Source organism: Odontomachus brunneus, unplaced genomic scaffold (assembly GCF_010583005.1).
Source record: "Odontomachus brunneus isolate Ranch 3 - 2012 unplaced genomic scaffold, Obru_v1 Obru_scaffold_006, whole genome shotgun sequence".
NCBI classification, from domain to species: domain Eukaryota; kingdom Metazoa; phylum Arthropoda; class Insecta; order Hymenoptera; family Formicidae; genus Odontomachus; species Odontomachus brunneus.
In genome coordinates this window covers 3,861,856-3,885,953 of record NW_022639456.1, presented here as the reverse complement: position 1 = coordinate 3,885,953, position 24,098 = coordinate 3,861,856, and the positions used below count along the sequence as shown (strand labels likewise).

Below are 24,098 nucleotides of genomic sequence, written 5' to 3'. Positions count from 1 at the left end.
AAAATTTACTTCTAATTCTGATATAACAATATTTGACTGCTACTTCATAATGTAAATAAATTTTGTGACAATCAACTTCACTGAAGAGAATTTTCTTCCAAAATTTTCCTGAGAATTTTTCCTGAGCATTTTTACGGAAGTAAACGCGTTTCGCTCGAAGAAGCGCGAATTCTTTAAAGCGGAAAAGAACACTCTCCCAGCATTGGCTTCGTGATATTTTATTACAATATTGTCCATATGAAGAGATGAAGATAAATATAGAAATGTCGAAGTAAAAATGGAAAGTCGTGTGGCATTACGTAGTAGTTGTAACGTAGCAATAACAATATACAAGGTAGGCTATATAGTAATATCACAATGCATGATTCACAATTTCGTAAAAGTCTAGAGAATAGAATATAAATCTAAGTAGAGGATGTTTTTTCTCATTTTTTTTCTTCTTGAATCGTCGCGCGCGCGTGTGCAGAAACGTACCGGACGTACGTACGCAATATATATCGATCGTTTAAAAAAACCTTCTATTTTACCTTTACCTTATACTTTCGAAAGTGGACACACTCGAGGTACGTGTCGATTCGTAGCGATTGTCGTCATTATCATCTCGCATGAAATAATTGATGTATGTTAATAACATTGGTGTATACATATATGTATATATAATACTTATACAGAAATGAGAGTGGATTTTCGACCATATATTATATAAGCTTATATCAAAAAATATGTCTAACAAATTCGTAAAAAATTGTCTCAATATACAACAGACAAGACACCTTCGAGGAATTATCTATTAGTTATTGTTATTAATATATATAGCGCGGCGGCAAAAGCGAGCTAATAAATTATTTTAGATCTCTCAGAAACGAGACTTCTTTTGGGAGTCTTCTTTATTTCTCTTTTCGACACTTGACCCTTCGGAACGACCGACGAAAACTCAACCATGAAAATAATAACGACAATCGCTTACCAACTATGTTTCTCGCAATATTTGTTCAATATTTGCTTGCGCGATTGATATGACGTTTCTAGCTCCTCAGGCGACCGCTGTGTTCTCGACGGTCTAGAGAACCGTCGTGAAAATAAATTATTATGTGCTAGCGTATAGTCGAAAAGTCTTACGAGCGACGGAATAAACCTAAGCGGTACAAAAAGATTTCGGGATTTCGGGCCACGCGCTCCGCCGCGGCCCGATCGTCGTTGTGTAATAAATTTTATACAGCGATCGTCGGTACGATCGGAAACATTCCCCGTGATTCATGATCGTGCAAATGACGTCAAAGAGCCCAAAGAGGATTTCGCCTGCATCCAAGAATACTTTGCATTCTTCCGAATGTCTCGCTGTGAATATCAAATTCTTTCTTTCTACAATCGCGCTCCTGCGCATGATTGTACCGGCAGACTCTCGTGGAACGTTCGTGGAGCGATTGCACCAGAGTAAAGTTACGTCGCGAATTAATCATCGAGGAACCGTCGGAAAACTCGACGCCTCCGTAATCCGCGCAATTTGAGATTTGAGACATCGATTCGACGCAAAATTTGCAAGTGTTACAAAATTCATAGATATATAGATTCGTATATAGATGCGCAAAAGGAGAGTCATTGGAGAAAAAGTCGATATACCGACTGTATTGAGTAAGCAAAGGTTTACCTCGTGTCATCAGCGTCTTCGTCGATGTCTCATGGCTTTCCACTTGGTGCATTCGCTCACTGACGTATCTTCATGCACGAGATTTCGATGCATCCACGTGAAGCGGAAGTAAGTCCCTTAATGAGTACAGGGAATATCGATTAAGTTTCGAATACTACTGAGAACCATTGACTTGATTTCAATCGTAATGAAATCGACCGGAACGTCAATAAAAAAAAATTATAGAATCCACGTGCGGTAGATTAAGGTTGAAATTTTAATCAACCTGACGTTTTGTTCGCGACATGTTGTACCACGCTCGATTATATTGCTCACGCTGACTGCGACAGATTGTGACGTTGAAACGTTTCAAGCGGGACTGCTTACTTCCGGTTGCCACGTGTATGCATTCGTATTTGTATACATAAATATGTGTGTATACATATATATATGTAAGTATACATAATATATATATTCGTACAATATTTTGGAAGAACAGATTTGCGTATTGTGATAGCGCGAAGAAGACCGACGTGCCTTATCGAGGAGACGCGATGTCCTTCTCTCTGAGATATGTCAACGGCCACCGGCGTGACCGCAAATCATCATCGTCAAATTTAGCTTTGTGAAATTTGTATGTGTCGCATTGGCTCAAGCGAATGTGTCTCTCAATTGATCCCGCTGTCCCGTCGATAAGACGCTCTGCAGAAGATTTCACGAGCACGGGATGCAAAAACGTGCTCGCACTGGAACTCTTAACTTAGACCTAAAAAGAGAGAAGTCACTCGCGAAAAGCCCCCGCCAAAACGAGATCGGAGGACAAGTTCGTTCGCGGTTCGATCGATCGACCCAATTTGCTCACAGGGCATTCCGTGAGTTCACGCGTCCTACGGATACTTTGTACGTCGGGTAGAGTCGTAGGGCCGAATCGAAGGACCACGTAGCGAGGACGACGAACGAGAGATCGACGTATAAAAGATTCGACCGACTAAAGTAACAGCTTACAGCGAGACCGACGAGTGTCCTTCTGCGACTTGGACGTGGAAAACATTAGAAACGTAAAAAAGAAAAAAGCAATACCGTATCGTCGGCGACTCTAATGTAAGTTGACAAGATCGAGAATATACGAACTTGAAATAAATTTCAAAATATTCTCAAGATTCGCAGTTATTAGGAGAAATTAAGGCTACTGCGTTCGATTTCGTCGTGTGACGTATGTCGTCGCTTAATAAATTGAAGGATTACTTGACACAGTTTCCGGCGAAACGCTAGAAATACAGAATCCCGTTCTCCAGGTCACAGAACGACAAGTTGCTTGTCTCCACGGTGTCAAGACGCTTCGCTGCTCCCACACGATTGCTCTCTACGATTGCTGCACGACCGATATCCCCGTCGACGCGATCGCCCTTCCGTCCATGCAGATGCTCGACGACGTCGTCGTCCGTTCGGAAGGCGCGGCCGCGACAGTCGGCTGCCTTTGCTCCATGTGATCGAGTGTCTTCTCGATGGCTCGCAGCCTCTTCTCCAGGCTGGTGGTGCCGAGGATGCCCACCTGCAACTGCGGCCCGAGCGGTAAGATCGCGAGCAGCCACCATGCCCACGAAGGACCGTCCGGCAGACGCGGCCAGTCCTCCTCCGTGTCCGGCATGCGGCCGAACACCCGCTTGATCTCGAACTTCTGCGTGCTCGGCACAGTATCCCACCACCTACGACCTTTCGCTCGCACCTGTAAAAACATAATGAGACACGTTTGAGATGGAGCGAAGCTCTTCTCTTTGTATTGCGAATGTATGAGAAGGAAAATTAAATTTGTTCGCGAACGGAATATAAAAGAACTGGGCGCTCTTCCAAAATTTATCTCTGTAGACTCAGAATTCCTTACCTTATCATGAAGCTCCAGAAGATTCAGCAGTTGAGCTTCTTGTACGACGGTGTCCCTGAGAAATTCCACCTGCGCCGTGTCGTAACCATCTTTCTCCCCGCCGGAAAGTACCCTAAATCTTTTACCGCCTACCGTGCTGAGAATACTGCAACCGTCCTTGAGCAATACTCGATCCCGAATGTCTAGGATAGTGCCGAACTCCGCATATCTGAGATGTTCGCATAGGATTATGATAAATACTATATATATATTGACTCGAGTTTAGATTCACGAGGGATTTACGTGTTTTCAACCCAAGTTCATCGTGCATCGAAACTTACCTCTTTGTGCCCGTCGCGTCTTTGTTGAGACACGCGGCGATGCCAAACTGGCGCACCCCGCTTTCCACGCATCTCCTGACCATCAGCCTGTATCTAGGCTCGTAGACGAAGAGGGGACAGGCGACGCACGGGAAGGCGGTCGTGCAAATGAAGATGGCGATCTGCTCGTTACCCAAAAGACCCAGTCCCTGGACCAGTTCGAGCTGATGACTCACCGCTCTGGAGGTATATTCCGCGGGCGCCACCGTTTTAAGCGCTCTTTCCACAAAGTCTGTCACGGTTTTCTGGCTGCTGGCTAGATACTGGAAGCAGAAGGCACAACATCTTGCATGATTCTTCGCGAGGAAAGCAAATCCATATCGAGTTACTACATCTTGCAGTGTCTTACTTGAAGACACTGGGAAAAGAAAATTTATTAAATTTATTTAACAAAATGGAGAAGATAATTATTGCTGTCTCGTTTTTCTTGAGTTTTTACAATAACCGTTTATTTCGGTATTCCCTGCTTCCGTCGAAAGATATTTCTCACGAATAGATCGACACAAAGCAGACCTCAGGATCCAACGAACTAATCAAGTGAGAGCGACGCAACAACGTAATCATCACGATACTGCCGGTTACACCCCCAATAGCAAAGAGAGCGTCGCAGGAAAAGTCTTTCTAGATAATCAAGCGAGATTATCGGAGATAGCACGAGGAAACGAGGAGCGGCGCGCCGCAAGATCACCGCCTTGACGTCGTTGTCCTCATCATCATTAGATATAATACTCGTATAGACGATCGGTAATGACGCTACGAACGCGGAAGCTCGCGACGACCGTCGCCTTCGACCGCAAACAATAATCATTTCGATCTGTGGCGTCGTTGCTAACCGCTAGGAAGCATTACGTCTCATTTACGAACAGGTGTTGTTGCAGATTCTCACGCCACGTGTTCGCCATATCGAGCTCTTCGCATAGACCCGCGACTGACGAGAGAATTTGAGCCCTTTCGAGCCTGTTGGGCTATACATATCTCATAGTAAATTGCAAAATTTGTAATCAATAGTATATAAGAAGATATAAGAGCGAATAAAAGCTCGCTCACCGGTTTTATAGTACAATAATGAAACAAATAAAAACGTTGCTTTTCTTCTTCAATGTCAGTCGAAATCAAATTTATTTAGTATAATCAGAGCAAAATTTGCTTTGTGTTAAGATTGATTTACTTTCTCCTACATGTAGTAATATATTTAAAGTTCTTCAGAAGAAGAAGTGGGAGAATCAAGGCGCACGTTGTAAATACCAGAGTTATTTTTCGCGAGCATATTTTTCATATAAATTAAGAGTTCTCTTACGTCGGCCAGCGATGTGACGCACAGGGGACAGGCTGAGGAGTAATCCAGGCAACGATCCAGACACATCCAGCAGTAGGTGTGACCACAAGGTGTCGTGACGGGTTTCCAGAGGAGCCGACAACACAGGATGCAATCCAATTCCCCGGCGTTGCCGCCGGAAAGCGGCGGCAGAAGGATTTCGGCGGGTTTCAGCTCGATTCCTGTAAGTGACGTCGTGCTTCGAGATACTCTCAAGAGGTATAATGGATGCGCTCGCGCATAGGAGAGACGATCGATGAAGCTTACTCACTTTTCAATTTTTCCACATCCTGATACAGCCGATCCAGACTCGCTTGCAGCTTCGTGTTGACTTGCGGCGGGATGGAGGAGCGAAGTCTCCTGCTTATCGTCTACGAAGCGAAGAACGATAAGGTGAAAGGTGAGATGAGTACTGCGAGCAATTATATAAAAAGGCTGGACGGGATTAGATACGTCGATCAACAAAAGGAAAATAAAAGACGGTTGGTTGTCCGGAATAACTGAACTAGATTGGAAGTAGCAGACCAAAATGACGAGAAGACAATTCAATTTTGGAAATTTCAATTGGTGTTTTTTGCGAGTGACGATTTCTTCCCTCGAGGTAAAACGAGGAGAGACCGGAGGACAGGGTTCTTTCGCACCTGAGAGAATTCCTCCTCACCGCTGCTGTTGTCCTCACAATCGGACCTGTTCAGGGCAGCGCGTCTGCTGCGCTTGGGATTCATTAACTGATGACGGCTCCTCGTGCGTGACGCGCTCTTCGTTAGACTGTATGGCGTGCGTGACGACAGGACGTTCTGTCGACATACTCCGGGTGACAGCACTCTGTGCAGGATCTGTAGCACGCGTTTAATTTATTAAAATCGAGTGAATATACTGAATGCAAAATGATTGTGTACAATTCACGTCCAGTCCGCGTTATACACTCAGATATGTTAATGTGGAAAGAATCATATAATCATAATTATTCCTCATGCAACCAGTTTCTAATTAATTCGCATACCGATTTCCTACATTGCAGAAGAACAAAACAGTTGTTCCAACTAAAATTACGATTGGCGCTAGCCGTATTTTTTGTAATAAAATGGCAGCGGTAACATGAGGTTATTATCACTAACACTATAATAGAATTTAATAAAAAGCGGTTTTTTTTACCATAACTCGTATAGTAATTATTCCTCTATGTGATTATAGTTACAAGCAAGAAACATTTCTTCATCGTACGAAACGAACGCACCGCGGATCGCACGCGAAGGGTCGACGCGTTAAAATATAATTTCAAGACGAGGAAACCGCCGTTTCTCGCTGGAAAGACGTAATCCTAAGATTCGACTCGTAATTACAAAACACACGATCGTTATCGCACAGTTACGCGCGCGATGACAAGCCGTTTGAATCGCCGAAGGATTCATATTGAAAATCGATAGACTGGCATCTCGGGCGCTGTCTTCATCCCAACGACGGGAATAAAGAGTGTCCCGTTGTTCCCTCAACGAGCTTCCGCGACTTCTCTTTCTTGTCACGTCCCGCGTACGGATACGTCCAAGATTAACGAGGAGCAAACCGGCCGCAAAATCGACGGCCGATTAACACGCGAAATAACACGCTGGCGAATGCGCGGGCGCGAGGGGACGTTTTCGGAGGATGAAAGTAAAAGTATGGCTACCGTAATGCGGACCCGACGGATTCAGCGGCACGGGAAAGAATGATTCCTCGATCTTACATAAGTGGCAGTGGAGCTTGCGTCAATGATTCCGCCATCGGCCGCGCGCTTACATAACAGTCGACGCTCCGAAATTCAACGCGCGCGCTCTTCTTTTTTTTTCTTTCCCTTCTTTCCTCGCTGCTTAATTATTTAACATAGAAATTCGACGCGTGACCTCTCGCGTTGAATTATTTCACGTTCATCGATTGTTACTACATAGAACGACGCGGTGTCTGCCGCGTGTGGCGTAAACTCGCGGATCTTCGCGTCTGACGCAACATTGCGAAGGCCGCTCGGGCAGCTTCCGATGCAGATTAGAACGCGCAATCAGACGCCGATGCTCGGCTATACGTTCGGTGACAAATCGATATTGTTTCGCGACTCTCTCGCCTCAGTTCTGCGAAAATTATCCGCGGCGCGGATTGCGCGCGCGAGCCGTGCGTCAACGTGTTCGGAATGAAAACGGAGATTCAACGGAGAAACAATGCGCGAGAAAGAGCCCGGGCAGGGCACCGTTAATACCGCAATGCCTGGGGAAATCTCCGCATTATGCGATTTCAGATGCAGACCGGCCCGTCGCAATTTGTCGAGAGACCGTAGAAAAACGGACGAGATCCTCGTGCCAAACAGCATACGAGCGAGACTCGCGTATGCAACGCTGTAAGGAAAAAGGGAAAAAGAAAAAAATCCGACGCAAAAGAAATTCTGCATTATGCACGCGAGGGTGGGAAACGCAGCGCGCGCGCGAGGTCGACCGCGTGCGTCACCCGGCGGAAGATCGATATATCGACGCCGAGCGGAACACGTGGCGCATTCGCCCGCGAGGAGCAGCGGCGGCTCGTTCTTTCGCTTCTTCGTTTGTTCGCTCGCTCACTCGCTCGCGCGAATGTGGTTATCGTTGCCCCCGGCGTGCGCGGGTCACTCACCTGACGACTATCGTACCGAGTCATTAAGCTGCACGGCCGGCAGTCGTGCCGGAAACGCCGCGGCGCGTGTTTCTTTTGTGTGTGTGTGTGTGTGTTGATGATGCTCCCCGGGTACGGCCGGTGCATCGGCTCGCCGCAGCCTTCGGCGCATTCCGTGGGTCGCGCGCGATCGCGATTCTCCCGCGCGGATTCCTAACTTATGAGCGGCGCTCGGGAATTTGCAGGCGATCCGAGAGATCGGGCGATTCAGCGGGAACCTGCCGTCCGCGATGCGCTCCGCACCATGGTGTTGCAGGGCTTACCTTGGTCAACTCGTGGCGCACAGCCTGCGGATTCTTGTCGATGGCCACGCCGATGCAGAGCGCGTAGAGCGCCTCCTCGTGCCTGCCGAGCGCTGACAGAGCGATCCCCCGTCTGTAGTGTCCCTGAACAGGCGAAAATGCAGCGCGTTACATATTAGCGTCGAATACCAACCAAAGCGAGATTAAATTTGAATTTGAAATCGAGACGCGCTCATCTCGTCACATGGCGCGACAAACGGCCGATTGTTGATGTTGGTTGGCCTGTGTTTTCTCACCTTGCCCCAGTCCGGCCGCAATCTAACTGCATGATCAGCGTCCGTGAGAGCGGCTGAAGGCCTATTCAACAGGAGCAAGACGTGAGCCCTGTTGCTAAGGTGGAGCGGGCTGTTCGGCGCTGAAACACGAGAGGAATGGACTCGTAAAACGTCTGTCGAATGGCGGGCGAGTTCCAGCCCGGGACACTTGAGGACTGGTCTCGTGGGAACCGCGCCAGTGAATCGTCGCGAATAAATTGATGCTACAGGCCGAATAGAAGTCGGCGCGAATCGAATCAGGCCGTCCACCAAGTGTCGAGATAGCTTCTCTTCTTCCTCTTCTCCTTCCTTTATTTCCTTCACGCGCGATTAACCGTGCGATTGTACCGTTTAATTCCGCGGAATCCTGTCTGGCGAAGAAAAACGCCTGCCATTTACGATGCGCGAGGCAGTGCATCGTTTCATGGAAGCGACCGCGGACGATGGCATCGGCCGATGCAGGCGGCGGTGCATCCTGGCATTGTGAGCAATGTCATTGCCTCCGCGGCTACAGTGCCTTGCTCGGTCGGAGGCGAATTTCCGGCGGCGCGTCAGCGTGCATCGCGAAATGCACTGCGCGCGCGCGCGAGAGAGAAAGAGAGAGAGAGAGAGAGAGAGAGAGAGAGGAAGAGAAAAAAAATGAGTCCCGTCGAGGCGTGACTCGCTCGCGGTCGTTCGCTCGATTTCGCGCGTAATAGCGTCAATTTAAGCGCGCGCGTCTTGCGCGCGTAATCTCCCGGGAGACGAGAAGCCGGACACGCTTCTCCGTAAACGTCTATTAACTGTAAAACGATGCACCACCTTGTGCACAGAGAGCCAGATCACGTGGCCCGATCGAGTCGGTTCCACGACGTTGCTCGAAAGAATCTCGAACACCCGGTATGTCGGACGTACACTGGGAGCGGTCTCCATAAGTTGGCTTATATAACTTGCCTTTGAGTGTTACGACGGCTCGTTTTAATTCAGAGACGCACCGCCGAGGAAGCCTAATCGCTGCGCGGGCATTGTCGTTATATGAGCCGCTTATTTTGCAAATAACGCAAATCGCACCACGGGAATCCCTTGAAGTTACACCGTCGCATCGCGCCGCCCTCGTGATTGATTTGAGTAAATTGGCCGCGGGCTGCCAAGCGAGCCACGGTGATACAGGTTCTTGTCGTCGAATTATCAACTTTGAACGCGAGATCGCCTTCGCGACGTTTTTCGTCCGTTCCGAAATTCGACGAGACGAGAAGCGCCGCGCGAGCTTCCCGCGACCGAGTGCACGTCGGTTACGTGTGCGCGTGTGCGAGGAAGCGCGATTTTCCGCGCGAATTGCCAAGTTGTAGGAAGCACGCGCAACGGGATATGCGGACAACAAACAAGTTCATTCATTAGCGCGATCGTTCCTCAAGCGCGTCGTAAAAAGCGCTCTTCCTGTCTACGCGATCGAATGCCAAGGTCCGCCTCGGATGATCGATCGCTCGCTCATCGCGGGTATTCGACCCGATCGTTAAAGCGCATGCCTCCCATCGGAGATCTTTCTCTCGGATAACCGATTGCCCTAATCAATGACGTGTCGGCTGCTTATGCTAACTAATCACATCGAATTGATTCTCGCGTGGCGTCAAGAGGACTTTTCGTATTCTTGGGAAGCGCTTGAACTCTCGATACTCCGGGAGATACTCGAGAACAAAATCTTTATTTCAACTTTATTGACTTTAAACATCCTCAACATCCAAAAATCAAAATGTCAAATTCTTGACTCCTCGAGTTCACGGAGAGAATATTACAGTTTTTCTTTTGATATTTGGTTTAATTTTACTATGTGTTTCTAGTAGTGCACAGTAAGACGTAATGTCGGTAAAGTCAATCTTGTTAGGGAACATAGTAAATTCCGCTGTGAGAAATATTTTAATAACACGCATTTCTCAATTTCCGAAATATAAAATAAAACATAAAATGAAAGGATAGTCAATTTGGTCCTCGATTACAAACTCAAATTATAGTAATTTTTAATGTTCTCCCCGTGTATGACTGTGTACGTTTTTTTTCTCAAATTTTTTTCATTCGTGAAATTAGCTGGCAGTTCTGGGAGTTCTAATTGAATTCTTCGCGGTTTATTTAGAACGTATTTTGCCGAGTTCTGCGCGATTAAGCGCGTTATCGTTGCAACTCACGGGATTCCTAAATCATACGAGTGTGCAGCAACATGCACCGAGAGGCTCGATGCCGCGTGTGCAACCAGGCGCGACAGACGGCTGCTGACCTTCGGTGGAAAGAAGAGTGGCGTGGAACGAGGGAAAAAGAGAGAGAGGAAAGGAGAGGGGCGGCCAGTTGGCGTGTTCGAGGAGCGAGTTAACGGAGCGTCATACGGAGGTCTGTTGTTGCGCGTCTCCACGTGAGAATCGGAGCAAGAACTGTTGCTGCACACGTCGCTGAGCTTGCACCGGCACTCGCGGGAATTGATGTCGCGCGTTCGAGTCAAAGCGGTTTCGCCAGTGTGCGCGAGGTCCCATTTCTGGACCGCAAACGACACGAGTGACAGATGTGACGAATCGGAGCGAAGATTCCTCCCGAAATCCATCGTCATCGATCCGCGCGAAACATTCCCCGCGCGCAACTCGCGATTTACGAGCGTGGAACTGTTGCGACGAGTTGCCTCGGCGAGTTGCACGCGGTGCACGTTGCAACCGCATCCGGCCGGCCGTCGACCAAGCGCGAAGGGAGAAGCGAAAGGCGGGAAGGGAAAGAAGCAACGAACGAGCGAACGAACGCGGCCTGCGTTCCGAACCGCGCCAGTGCAGTTGCAACTGTCGGCGCATCATCGTTGCAACGAGTAGACGTCACCCGTGCCGACGCAGCGCGGCGCGGTGCGGCGTAAACAGCCGCGCGTTACGTAAAGGTCGGTCACCCGACGCGTACTACTCCATCGCGCCGCCGCCGCCGCCGTCGTCGTTGTTGCTGGCATCGCATCGCTGGTATTCGAGCAATTTTCATCTTCGTTTTATGGCAAGGTTGCATCGATTATTCGATGCAGCAATAACGGCTCGGACAAATTGTAGAGCATAATTGCGGAATAAAAATTCGGTCACTGCACGTTCTGTTAGGAGCTTGCAAAAGAAACTCTTCCGATTTTCAGATATTTTTTGCTGTTATCGATAATAACGAAATAATATGTATATGTATGCTATGGCGAATTATATGTTATTGATAAAAATATATGTTATTTTTATTCACTAAACACAAAATGTCTCTGCCAGCTTTCAAGCAATTATTGGATTCCGCGCCAGTAAGGTGACTCATCTTTCGAGCCAATGAAATCATCCACGACCCAACGAATTTTCGCAATCCCCTGATGTATTGATTTACGATTGGAATATACGAACGATTATTTACTGTACGCGCATTGTCGCAGATTCCTTACTGAACTTCAGCTGTCACGTCTGGCTGACAATATCGACGAGCGTCAAGCATATCTGACAATTCACGACAGGCACATTGGATACAAAGTTTCTCCCAATTCGCAGTCAGCCACGTAGAAATTTGAGTTGTTAGTCAAAGAAGGTCGGGGTGAATGATCACGCGCGATACGGTAGACGAGCTGCGACGCCGACGTCTGCCGTCGTGTGGTCGCACATTGAGTTAAACTGAACGAGAAAGTCCTCTACTATTTTGCAAAACGCCACGTAGATTTTTAGTTGTCAATTAAAGAAGATTGGCGCATCATCGCGCATAATCATGCATCAATATCTTCTTTAACTAATGACTCAAAATTTCACGTGGTTGCGAAATGGTAGAGAAACTTTGTGACCTCGATTTAATCTGCACACAACGGGTGTATCGTCAATTGTCATATCCTGTACGATGTATGACTTTATTTATGTACAATAAATACAGTTAGATCTCGCGGGCAAAACAACGAGATATTTATAATATCCGAGAATGTCCGGAGGAGAAGATCGCCTGTGTAAAAGATACTGACACACCGAGCTTCTCGATTTCCTCAACAAACATGTTTGTAGAAAGAACGTGTGTGTGTGTGTGTGTGTGTGTGTGTGTGTGTGTACGTGCGTGTATGCGTGCCGTTAGATCAGCCGCGGACGGGGAGACGCTCTATTTGAGTCATCCAGCAGACACTAATGATGATCCGTCAGCCAGCGGGATGCACAATGTATCAGCGATGTGTGACATCTCGTTGGGTATCCATGTGCCGCGGGGGTCATAGACTTACATATATCTCGTCTTTCTATTCTGGCAACGATCAATAATGCTCCATGTGTCGTGTACGTGGCGGAGCGAACGTACGCCGTGGCTCTCCTCCTCCTCGCGGCACCTGCCAAATTATTCGGAGGTTTCTCTCGAACGTCTCACCTTGCATCATTCGCGTTAATCGAGTGTTTAGCCTTAACGATAAATCACCGGCAGGATGCAACGGCGAAAGATCGGATATATGTTTGTAAAAAACAGAAGAAAAAAGAAACTTTGCTAGTGAGTCCGCCGCGAATGCGAAATAATCTTCTCAGTTTTTCTTCTCCTTTCCACATTCTTTATTATTTTTTTTACTTATTTCTTGAACGAAACGAAAGCGCGACGGACACGTATGCCCATTCTTCGTCTTCATTCAACGAAAGGGGAACGGATTCCCGGAGGCGGGACGATTTCATCCGCGCGATTCGCGACATTCACGTGGAATTCGCGGCATTTCTATTTGCGGTCGCGTTCATTTCGGGTATACCGGTCGGAACGTTTCCAACGCTATTCGGGTCTACAATCGAAATTTCATTAATTTACGCCGTGTCGCGCGTTTCACGGGAACGGGATTGTACGATGGGGATCGGGACGAATGTCAATTTCAAATGACTCCGACGTGACTTTGAATCATCCTCTTGCCCGAAATAACTCGTACGCTCGGTCCAGCGAGCGGTTCCAGTTGAGTTACGTAAGAATGAAATGATCCCTGGCGGTGTCGCACGGCGGATCGTTTGCCAGACTTCGATTTAACGTAGAGAACGTTCGAGCCGGTTTCTGTCAAAACTTCGGAAACGAGTCACTCTCCAATGATCGCGCGCCAATAAGACGTGTAGGCAGGTCGCGCAAAAATTTCGCGTCGCGTATGCAGCAACATCTTTTCTTTTTCTTTTTTTATTTTTCCCATATATCTCCCTATCACCGCTTATCGAGAGCGTCCCCGATTTCTTATCCGAAGGTGATCTACCTCGTCATCCGCGTGACGTGTTCTCGCGTTACGTCCGACTTGTCCCTATCGAAACGGTCTCTGTATAGGTTCGTGATACACATAATAGCGGGACGACTAAATAGAGTTTAAGTGGAAAATAGATATAACCAAGCGAGAGATATACGTGTAGGAAATTGCGAACGCTATGACCGCGCAATTCCTCGAACGAGAGCACGGAAATCATTGTTTATCACCGGCTGACACGTTTCGCCGGCGTGTCGGGCTCATTGTAAACGATAATATTATGTAACGTCGACTACCTATACATAATAGACGCCGGCGATGTGTATAACGCACAATGACTAAAGACGTAGGCACGCAGCCATCGTCAAACGCCCACCATTTCCTCGATAAACTCGATATCCGCTTGTCGTCGTCGTCGCGACCGACGATCGAAGTGGTTTTGTCTCGCGACCGCAGCCGCGGGAGCGGAGCGCGCTTCTCTGCTCCACTTTTGCTACGTGCAATTACTATCCGGGAATTATCTCTGGGAAGTGTCCCGACTTTCTCCCGTCTGCAGAAAGTGCCTCTCTCGTTCCCCGGCATGCGATAGTAATGGTAACCTTCGTCGGCGCGGCTTCGCGCGCATAGTCAAGGTGCTTTTTCATGGTCAAGTACCGCAGTCGGTGATACTTCCGCTCGATCGAGTTTCCCAGCTGTCTCCGACCTCTCTCTCTCTCTCTCCCTCTCTTTCTCTTATTCTCTCTTTTTCTCTCTCAGTTTAGAGCGCGCAACTGTTGCAGCTGTAAACATGTTTGCGAATTTATTCAATTAAAACTGTAAGCCGATTGGATGTATTTTTGTTTGATTTATAGCTCCGTAACTCGTGTAATTAATTAATTCTGTTTATTCTTCTCAATTATGTCTAATATTTAGCAATCATTATTTTTGTATTATTAAAAGGGATTTATAATTTCACACAAGGCTCGATATACGTTGCTTCTCTGTCTCTCTCTCCCTCTCTCTCTCTGTCTATCTTTCTCTCTTCTAGTCTCCTCGACATGTGTTTCGACTGTTTGTCCTTTTCGTTTGGGAGGTACAAGGTCTACTCGACTTTGTTACGACGCCGCAAGGTCTACGTGCCTCACGAATTCCTAATGTTTCACTCAATTCATAATGTTTCCTCACTTTACGACATTTATGATCCCCGATACTGCCCCTAATCACCGAATCAATCGCGAGGAAATCAATCGTTTCTGGTAATCAGCGCGCACCCAATAAGTCGTTATACCTGCGTGGCTCACGATGCCGACCGTTCGGCACGCCGAGTCGATCGATCAGTTTCGTCGGGACGGGCAGAAGTCGGGAGCAGCGCTGCCTACGATTATGCGTAGTACTAGTCCTTACATAACGCTTTTTATTATGTAATTGACAGAAACGCCGACCCTGCTCGGCACGCTCGCGCACGCCGGCGAAAGTCTCGTATCGGGAAAAGAGCCCGCGAAACAAATTTTCGGCGGATTCGCGCGCGAAAGCACGTGTGCGAGCGTCTGAATCGGCCGACAAAGTGGCCCCCTTTTTGGCGCAAAATCGTCGCTCCGGATTCATCGAAAAAACGCAATTCAATCGGTTCCTCAAAGCATCCGGCTAGGAGCCGACCGAGTTGTTATCGCCATCGATTATTCCCGAAGAAAAGTCATTAGTTCGTTAGTTGCTCTGCGCAAATATAACTTTTGGCCGAGCCCGCGCATTAATTCGTTCTAGAAGCCGCGACTGGTTTCACCGGGCTTCCACAATCACGACGGTAAACGCCGTGGTATACAATACTTACGTAAATTACATCACACGTTACATAACGCGGATAAGTACCGCCGACTGAACCGACGCGCATCTATAAGATTATTTTCGTTCTATCGGGCCGGCCGTTGTTTCGGGCTGTTTGTCGAGGCTCGCCTCGAGAGCTGAAAAAGCAAATCTCGTACGGTCCGGCACGTACGTGTCTACCTACGCGATGCGCTCCTCGTTAGATAATGTAACGATGGCCGCGGCAGCTACGGCTGGGGCTCCGGTGTCAACGTAACCATTTATATAAATCTATCGTTACGCAATCGGTCGGCCGATCTCCGCGAGCAGATAGATTCGGCCGTGCTGCGCCATTACGACGCGTGGCCCGATCGCGATACCGTCGTTCACGATATCGCCGTGGAGATATCGTGCAAGTGACGCCAATACACATTCTCATGTACATATATATATATATATATATATATATATATATATATATAATGTATATAATATACTTTAGCGTCGATATTCTCCGAAAGCACTAGTCATCCCGACGTTGGCGTCGCAGCATCGCGCTATCGATTTAACGTATCCCCAGAACTGTCGCGCACATTTTCGGTTTATTATCGGAGCAGCGATATTCTCTGACGTGTTCGAGCGCTTCGATTACGTTCTCCTCGATGCTCGGGTATTTTTACGTCCGTATCTCGGATGCCACGATGTCCCGACGTTCTCGTCGTCTCTCGCGTACACAACGGCTATTGCCGCAAACGCGGATATTTACGCGCGTTCCGATTCGAACTGTGGAACGAGTCGAGACGGTTTGAGGACGCGTGGGCGGCACATTGTGTTCGTATCACTATCGCTAGGTGTGTGTATGTATGTGTCATGCACATGTGTTACTGCAGATTGGCCTTATCGTTCGCGTGGGATCGCCGCCTTCGCGATACGCCGGGTTTGCGGATACTATATGCTTAGTCTCGGAGAGAGGTGGACGGTTTTAATCGCATGTGCCCCAAGAGATTAAATTATATACTCTTAAATAAAGAAACAAATTATTCGGTGAAGTTGGATTTCTCAGATCCACGCGGCAGGAAAACGCGGCTCGATGTGAGAGCCAAGCTTCTCACCGAGTTTCTCCCCTTTTCCCGAATGTAACGGGAAGAAGGAAACGACGGTGATACACATCCGCCACAGCCGCTGCCGCCGCGGCTCGAACGTGCTCCACCGAAAATAAATCGGAGTCCCCGATGGCGCGGAACCGACGCGTCGCGACGACGCAGCGCGCCACGACGTCGGGACATGGCGAGCCGCCAGGTGAGCGCGGAGTTTACATAACAGAGAAGTTTGACAGTACACCGGCCACGTGAGCAGAGCGCGCAACCTCCCTATCTTATCACAGAAAGTATGTCTAGTCCGCCGGCATGACGGCATGTGCAGCACGCTGCTCTTATTATTCCCTTTTACGTAACCGTTGCTCGCGTATCGACCGGTCATCCCGAGCTCTGGGCGTTTCCCGCCAACTTGGTCCGCGACTTCCGTCGCCGGTTTCCTCGGTATCTTGGAACTTGCGACATCCTACGCCACCCGAGATAAGATAATTATAGGCTAAATGAGTGCTCGAGGTTCCTTTGCCACTTCCTTAATGTCACCAAGTGTCTAAACTGTGTCAACGAGACGGTGAACGCGTCCCTTGTATACCTCACGTATCGAGCGCCACGTTTGTCGTACACAGTCGGAATATTATAGTTTTTTTTTCGTGTAAGTTCTTATCAATTTTACCATACTAGTTTCCAGTGGTGCAGGAATAAACTTTCAGCAAGTACTTATCTTGCCGAGGAGCACAGCAAAGTTTTTAATAGCATAGTTCAGTCTCTAAGTAAGTAAGTGGCACGTATAAAATGGAAGAATAATAAATTACTGCGGAATGTTAATTCACTCCTCGGTTAGAAAATTCTGCAGTAATTTTTGCCATAAAATTCTCTCTCTGTAGATCGAGCTCTCTCAGATGATCTATTAATTTCACTCCGATATCATGTATTGCGCTCTACATTTTCCGCTCCTGGATACCGCCTGAGGCGCGAAAATTGGATTGACCCGCGTGAAAGTGTACGTGTGCAATAACTGCTGTTTCTGACTGGAAGGCAGAAAAAAGGAACGGCCGACTGTTTTTGAATAGGCGATTCCGGTTCTGCAACGATTCGTTGCGACACGCCAAATATAGGCAAATGTTAAGTGTGTACACGGCAAAGGATACGTGTCTCAGCGGAGAAAAAGGATAAGTTGCGTGTCACTGTGACCCAGTTTCCATTCGCGTTTTCCGAAGCCCCTTTGTCGTTGAATATCGGAAAACGCCGGGAGCGTACTCAATTCTGTATCGTGTTACATTGAATAAAGCGGCGGGTTCCAAACTGAAAGAATTATCAACTATATTGGCGCAAAAAACTTTTTTCGCTCGAAAAAGCGATAATTCTTTTTTTAGAACAGTTTTTTAGAACAGAACCTCGATCAAGCTTTTAGAATTCTTATAACACTACATTTATAATATCTGTAAAGAATATTTAATCGACTGATAACGCATAAGATATTATTTCTATGTTAAACTACTCAGCGTTGCCCAGGCTTCTTATATTTACAACACCTTAATTTACATTGTTATGCAGTGTCCAGTGGATGAAATCGAGGGAAGGAGTGGGGTGTCCGGTTTCATGCAGCCTATATTTATCCGTATGAATATGTGCGAACGTGGATGTCCCACAAGGTAAAAGGCAAGGAAACGTAAATTAAGGGGAATAAATATCAGCGGGAGAGTATTAAAGTTCTGATACTTCATGAAGGGTTAAGGAAAACTTCCGTCGGATTAAACGGTGAATCACGAGTTGACGCGTGTTTGTAACCCGGCGAATGAGCGAGTCTCGCACGAACGTTTTACGTAATTCACCTCGGTCGCGGCGACGTGTGGGCGACACGTGAAAACCCGCTTTAGATCCGGACCGATCCCGGGGGTTGTCTGCTCTCGCTACGCTGATTTTCTGCTTAACATCGAATAGGCCGAATTTCTATCATCGTGCCAGGCGTCATCCGGCTAACTGGTCAGATTGTCACGCGGTGACTCACCGGCCCGTAGTCGGCGAGCTCTCCCTTGCGAAAGTCGGATTTAGTCTTCGTAGGATGGCTCACATTCTACTTTGTATTGTTCTTGGATCTCGCGCTGCATCCGCGACGAGTGCACGCCGCGCTGGTATTTCTGGTCGACTTGTTTACGAGCCTACCGGCGATAATAATGTGACTAACTTGAGAACGGCCGTTTCTTTCGAACAATCCGACTGACCGAAACGAGCGACGCCTTCGGCGAGAAATCGACTGATGATACCGTCGAACATATGGTATTTATCATCGCGGTAATTTCAAGCTCGCTTACGTTTCACGAGTTTCTGCTTTTCATGTGAGCACGTGTCTCGCGACCACCGAACGATCAATTTGGCCAATCGATCGACCGGAGTGAGCACTGAGATCGTTTGTACACGTGGCATACAGTTCTCGACTGACATACACTTGTTTGCAAAACGGTTTGATCCAAACCGTTTCATTCAAATTTGCTGATTCGTTCACATTTCACCGGAAATTTCTTCAATTCAACCAAACAGTTTCTTCATGCATCGAACGATCACGAGTGGAAACTACTATTCACGAGTTTACACGATCACTCCTCACGACAATGTTATGACAGGAGTTCAAATGACAATATATGAGATGTACGACGTCACAATTGTAATTGTGAAGATTCCAGAAAAGCGTAAATATATTTATTATATCTATCAGATAAAAAAGTATAATAAAAGATATTTATAATAAACGATATTTTGTACATTGCACTATCACTTCGACTCTTGCCAAAACTGATTGAAATAAAAGTACGAATCTAGTTAGACGCATACTTAATCCTGGATATTTCTATTGTTTTTGGTCTTTAAATACAAATATTTAAACTTTCAGCATAAAATATATGCGTGAATATATTCCATGTTGAAAATTCAGGTATAATTCTTGCATGTCCGAGAATTGGTACTTTTACCTTACTACGCAAGCTCACAACTATGACTATTTCTCACGTTTCTGACTTCATCAGAGAAATATATTCAAACCGTTTCGCAAACGAGTGTATACATAATTTCGTCAAGCTTTGACAAGCACGATGAATCTCCACAGTAACCGAGACCTTGTACCGCGAGGCTGAAGCAACGTTATCGATTAGGGACTCTCGTTATCATAACGCGACTGCGAATGGGCTGCGCGACAAAAATGTTCGTCGACGGATAAAATTACGCGAGTCACGACGACGGTACTGTTCACGAATCTCCGAAGGGACTCTTCTTGCCTGCAACGTGCGTTTTCAGTCAGCTTCGTGTACTCGATCTCTTGGATCTCACAAAAATCCCCTACCAATTTTCAATATTACGTTCGTTGCTGGTAATTTCTGATCTAATCGAAAAGCGTCGACAGGTTTAATCGATATCGACGACCATAATATCTGCAACTTGGTTGCAATTCGAGTTCGAGCTCGGCGTGGCGGCGCGCAGTGCCGAGATGCTTTCAGCCGGTATATCGTGTAACCCACTATTACGCTGTTCGAAGCGAGCTGTAATCGGACTCAATTAGAAAATACGTAAGAGTTCAAGCAGCTAAATCAATTTAAGCACCCTGCATTGATAGAAGCAATCTCGTGAGACCCCGTGCGTGGTTGCTTCACGCCCACGGAACCTCGAATTCTTCGTCGCGCTATGGGAACCGGAAATGCAGGATCTATTTGATCCCAGGTGGATGCTACGCGGGGAGTGCACGGTTATTTCGTGCGTAGGCATCGACGTGAAGAAAACGTCGTGCGCAACCAGAGAGTGACGAATTCGCAATCTCGCGTCTCGCCGCTGCGCGCAGCGCTTGCGAAAATCCACGGGGGATTCGCGATGACCCAACGCGCGAATTTCCAGAGCCGAGAGCCTGGAACGATAACGAGGATCCGGTGACGCGCGATGACGACACGGCCGCGCACACCGTCCTCGCGCTTTCGCGTCGTTCGCGCCACCCTCGAGCGCGAGGAAAGCGGCGCGCGGCTGCTCCGCCGTCGCCTTGACACAAATCAGCTGCGCCTGCGACGGATTAATTTCGCGCCGCGGCAATTGCACAACCGAAACGCGTTCGCGGATTTGCAAGAGCCGCGTGCCCGCTCGGGCGTGACGCCGTTATTATATATCGATCGCGTAACTTGCGCGGGCAAAAGTCGTGGGAGAGCGCGCGACATCGCCGCGTGTGCACACGAAAAAAGATCGATAATTACACGGACAACAAGTGACAGTCTCGCCGACGTGTACGCAGAAGCCGAATGTCGTGGGAAAGATCGCTACGAACGTGGATGAGGCTGTTAGAAAAACGAGCGACGAGGAGAAAAAATAAATAAATAGTGTCGCGCGATAACATTCCAGCGATTCGACGGTAACCAATGAACGGCGATCCAGTGGCGTTTCAAGACACAGATTAATGGAGATTAAGGCTAAACTTCCGTCAGTTATAGATTTCACTGTATTTTTTATCTTTTTTTTTCTATGTCACCAACGAAGGCTGCTAATTGCGATAAAAACGGAACGCCACGCGAATGTTCGACCGACAGATTAAAAACGCTCGATTCTCATGCATTACGGATATTGAGAGCGTTTCAGCGAGTTAATTGAATCGACATTTCTCAATAATATCGCGCTCCTGGAGAGTTCTCACGCGCGCCAGGTGTAATAACAATTGATCACTTCGTCTGGAAGCAAGCTGTAAAACGCAACGGCATCGCCGCGAGCGCGACGGGGACGAGTTTCGATTGATGGATGAGCGCGCGATCGGAGAAGGATCGAGGACGCGTCCCACTTTCGTCGACGGAATCTCGCGAGCGTCGCGTCGCCGGCCGAACTCTTTCCCTTAATCGCGCGCGTTCGCGACAGCGAATTCTCGCAAATTTCGAAGTGGCCTCATTACGTCATCCCGCGCGACAATCGGCGTTTCGGATTTTCATGAGCCATAAGCCAGACGAATCTCGCGTCCTCGAGTTAACCCCGCGCTTGTCTCAACAGAGCCTGGAGGCTTTCGACGTGCCACTTACTTGTCGACGTGCGACACGTAAAACCTCATCCTCGTTTCTTTCCCGCCCCGAGAACGACCATGTGGTTACGCATCAAAGGCATTCAAGCTAAAATATTGCGTAAATTTTCGTGATACTACTCGGTGATAAGATTAGTCTCTTTGAATGTATACACAGCGATACGCAGCCCTTAGCACCTTACATAGGCTTGCTTACATAGGCAATAAGCCGGTTGTAACAAAGTTCAAGCAGAATGGAGTGAGCTATTTTGTTCAGAATACGCGCGTTCATCCCGTCGTATTAATTCTCTGAAAACACGAGCAAACATAAACATGCCGTTTGAACGCGCCACGGTAATTCAGCGTGAAGAATCGCGGCACGAGACTTGTATATATCGTAGCCGCGAGACAGGCGATTCTTCCAGAGAGAAAAAAGCCTCCTCGTGGTCTCTTCCTCTCTCTCTTTCTCTCTTTCCCTGCGAGAGACTGGGGATCACGCGGCCCTGACCCGAAAATCGCTCCCGTTGCTCCTTTTGCGAGCCGCCCGAGCACCGCGAATTGCGTCCTTGATACGACAGGACCCGCCGTAGCTGCTCCTCGCGCGACGGTTTCTCCTGCGGGAGACGCACCGGACGCGGTTCGAATTGACGGTGACATCTCGGATTTGGCCGCGATCCATGCACGTGCCGGGGTCGAGTAGAGAAGCGCGCGCGTCCACGGCACGATGTGTTTCCCGAAGAACGCCGTCGCATGTTTCCCTTGGAAGCAGCGCACACCGTTCCAACTCGAGTGGGATTCCTGATCAGTTTTATTTGATTTGTGTCTTCGTATAAGAGGCACTTCCCGCCTTCCGAGGGATTCTCTTCTCGTGCCTTCCGTGAAATGTTTACGAGCGGACTCCTTCGAGCGAAGACTCGCAGTCGATCTCTCGTTAGAGGGAATTTGCGAGAGAACGCGGTTGTGGAGGGATCTTGCGCTAAACGGAAGGGTTTCTTTCTGTTCAAAGCGCTATCTTCTGTTCAGGCGTATCTCGCTTTAGACCCAATCACTGCAACGTGGCTCAATATCACGTTCCTCTTGCATAAGCGCTTCGTATTGAGAGACTTCTGATATCGCGCCGGCAAGCAATACGATGAACAATAAGCACGGGTGATAGTTTGAACAATGGACACACTGTATCGTTATCGTGAGATAATTTTTAGCATTCTACGTCGGTCTACGTGCTTATGCGAAACTTTATCGTTAACCTTCAATCGCCTCCAAATAGAAATGTGAGTATGAAACAATCGTTGAAATGATGCTACTGTTTTGAAGCGAAAGAATTCACTGCGTGCTCTCAATCACCAGAAGAGACAAAAGCTCTCTACCTGAGAGCGAGTGAGATTCAAACTGATGGCAATTAAAATTTGGCAAAGCAGCAGAAATCGTCAGTTGACAATGTACAGCGAGAGGACAAGAAATTCAATAATGTAGCGTTTCAATACACGTATATTGCATTTCTGCTGACAGTAGAACGTCGAACGTAGCACAGAGAGCGTGTCCATTGGATCCACCGGCGCAATTTCGCGACGCTTATCGGCGGCGATAAGCGGCGGAGAAAAGCGAGACGAGGCGAATGAGAAAAGCAGCGTCGCCGGGGATCATTACATAAGCGGGTCCGATATATGGTGCTCGCGTGCAAAGTTAAGGAGTGTAAAGCGCGCTTCTTCTCGCAGCCTGTCATCGCTTTTATTTCGACGAGCACGTTGCACCGGCGCGACGCGACACGACGCGACACGACGCGCGCTAAATTTGTACTATATAAGCGCAGCGGCGCGTCGTATTTAATTATAGCAGTCTTTAGAGAGGCAAAATTCCGCGATTCGCGAATACGCGCCGACACGATGCTCGGTCTTGGCGAGATGCGCGCTTGTGGGTGGCATTCTTCGACCGACATTTCATGAATCGCGATAAAAGAAAGGAAGACGAGTCGGATGACGGCGACAGGAAATTTCGAAAGAACTGAGAATATCTAATCTAAGAAAGATGACGCACAAAAAAGTAAGTTGCCGGTATAAAAGTTCATCTCGAAATTAGATGTCATTAAACAAGAATAGAGAATATTATAGATTTTTTTTTTTTTAATAAAATATTATAGTTTTTTTTTTTTAATAAAAGTTCTTTTTAATTCTACTTAGTGTTTCTGGTAGTCCAGGAATGTGGACTGTCAGTAAAGTTTGTGTTGCAAAAGAACACAACAAATCTCGCTAGAAACATACCAAGTGTTTCAATGGAATATTTCAGTTCTTAGAATACAAAAGTAGCACGTACGAAATGAAAGGATAGTGAATTACCGCAGAATATCGATCTGTTTCTATAGTAATTTTTACTATAAAGTTTTCTTCGTGTACTCATGCGAAGTTAAGCTGATATTTCTATTCGCTGAGGAAAATGAACGAAAAAAAGTATCTCAAATATTTATTATACCTATTATATAAGAACTATTATATTATTATCTTATTTCATATCTTGTTATTTCCGCGAGATTAGAGTATCAGAATTTTTTGTGCGATAGCATAAAGAATCTTACTCGAGAGAGAGAGAGAGAGAGAGAGAGAGAGAGAGAGAGAGAGAGAGAGAGAGAGAG

The 24,098-nt window shown here is 47.4% G+C and overlaps 1 protein-coding gene across 1 annotated transcript in view; it reads right to left on the bottom strand.

Moving 5' to 3' along the window:
* Nucleotides 1-201: 201 nt before the first annotated feature.
* LOC116851801 (LON peptidase N-terminal domain and RING finger protein 3) overlaps nt 202-24,098 on the bottom strand; it is a 29,314-nt gene continuing 5,417 nt past the window's right edge. Inside the window, exons 2-9 of the mRNA XM_032831611.1 lie at nt 8,392-8,510; nt 8,117-8,239; nt 5,825-6,019; nt 5,455-5,554; nt 5,166-5,365; nt 3,830-4,131; nt 3,510-3,717; nt 202-3,353 (exon numbers count right to left, since the gene is read on the bottom strand). Coding sequence (XP_032687502.1) covers nt 2,991-3,353; nt 3,510-3,717; nt 3,830-4,131; nt 5,166-5,365; nt 5,455-5,554; nt 5,825-6,019; nt 8,117-8,239; nt 8,392-8,510 — 1,610 coding nt within the window. The 3' untranslated portion in view covers nt 202-2,990. The remainder of the gene's footprint in view (nt 3,354-3,509; nt 3,718-3,829; nt 4,132-5,165; nt 5,366-5,454; nt 5,555-5,824; nt 6,020-8,116; nt 8,240-8,391; nt 8,511-24,098) is intronic.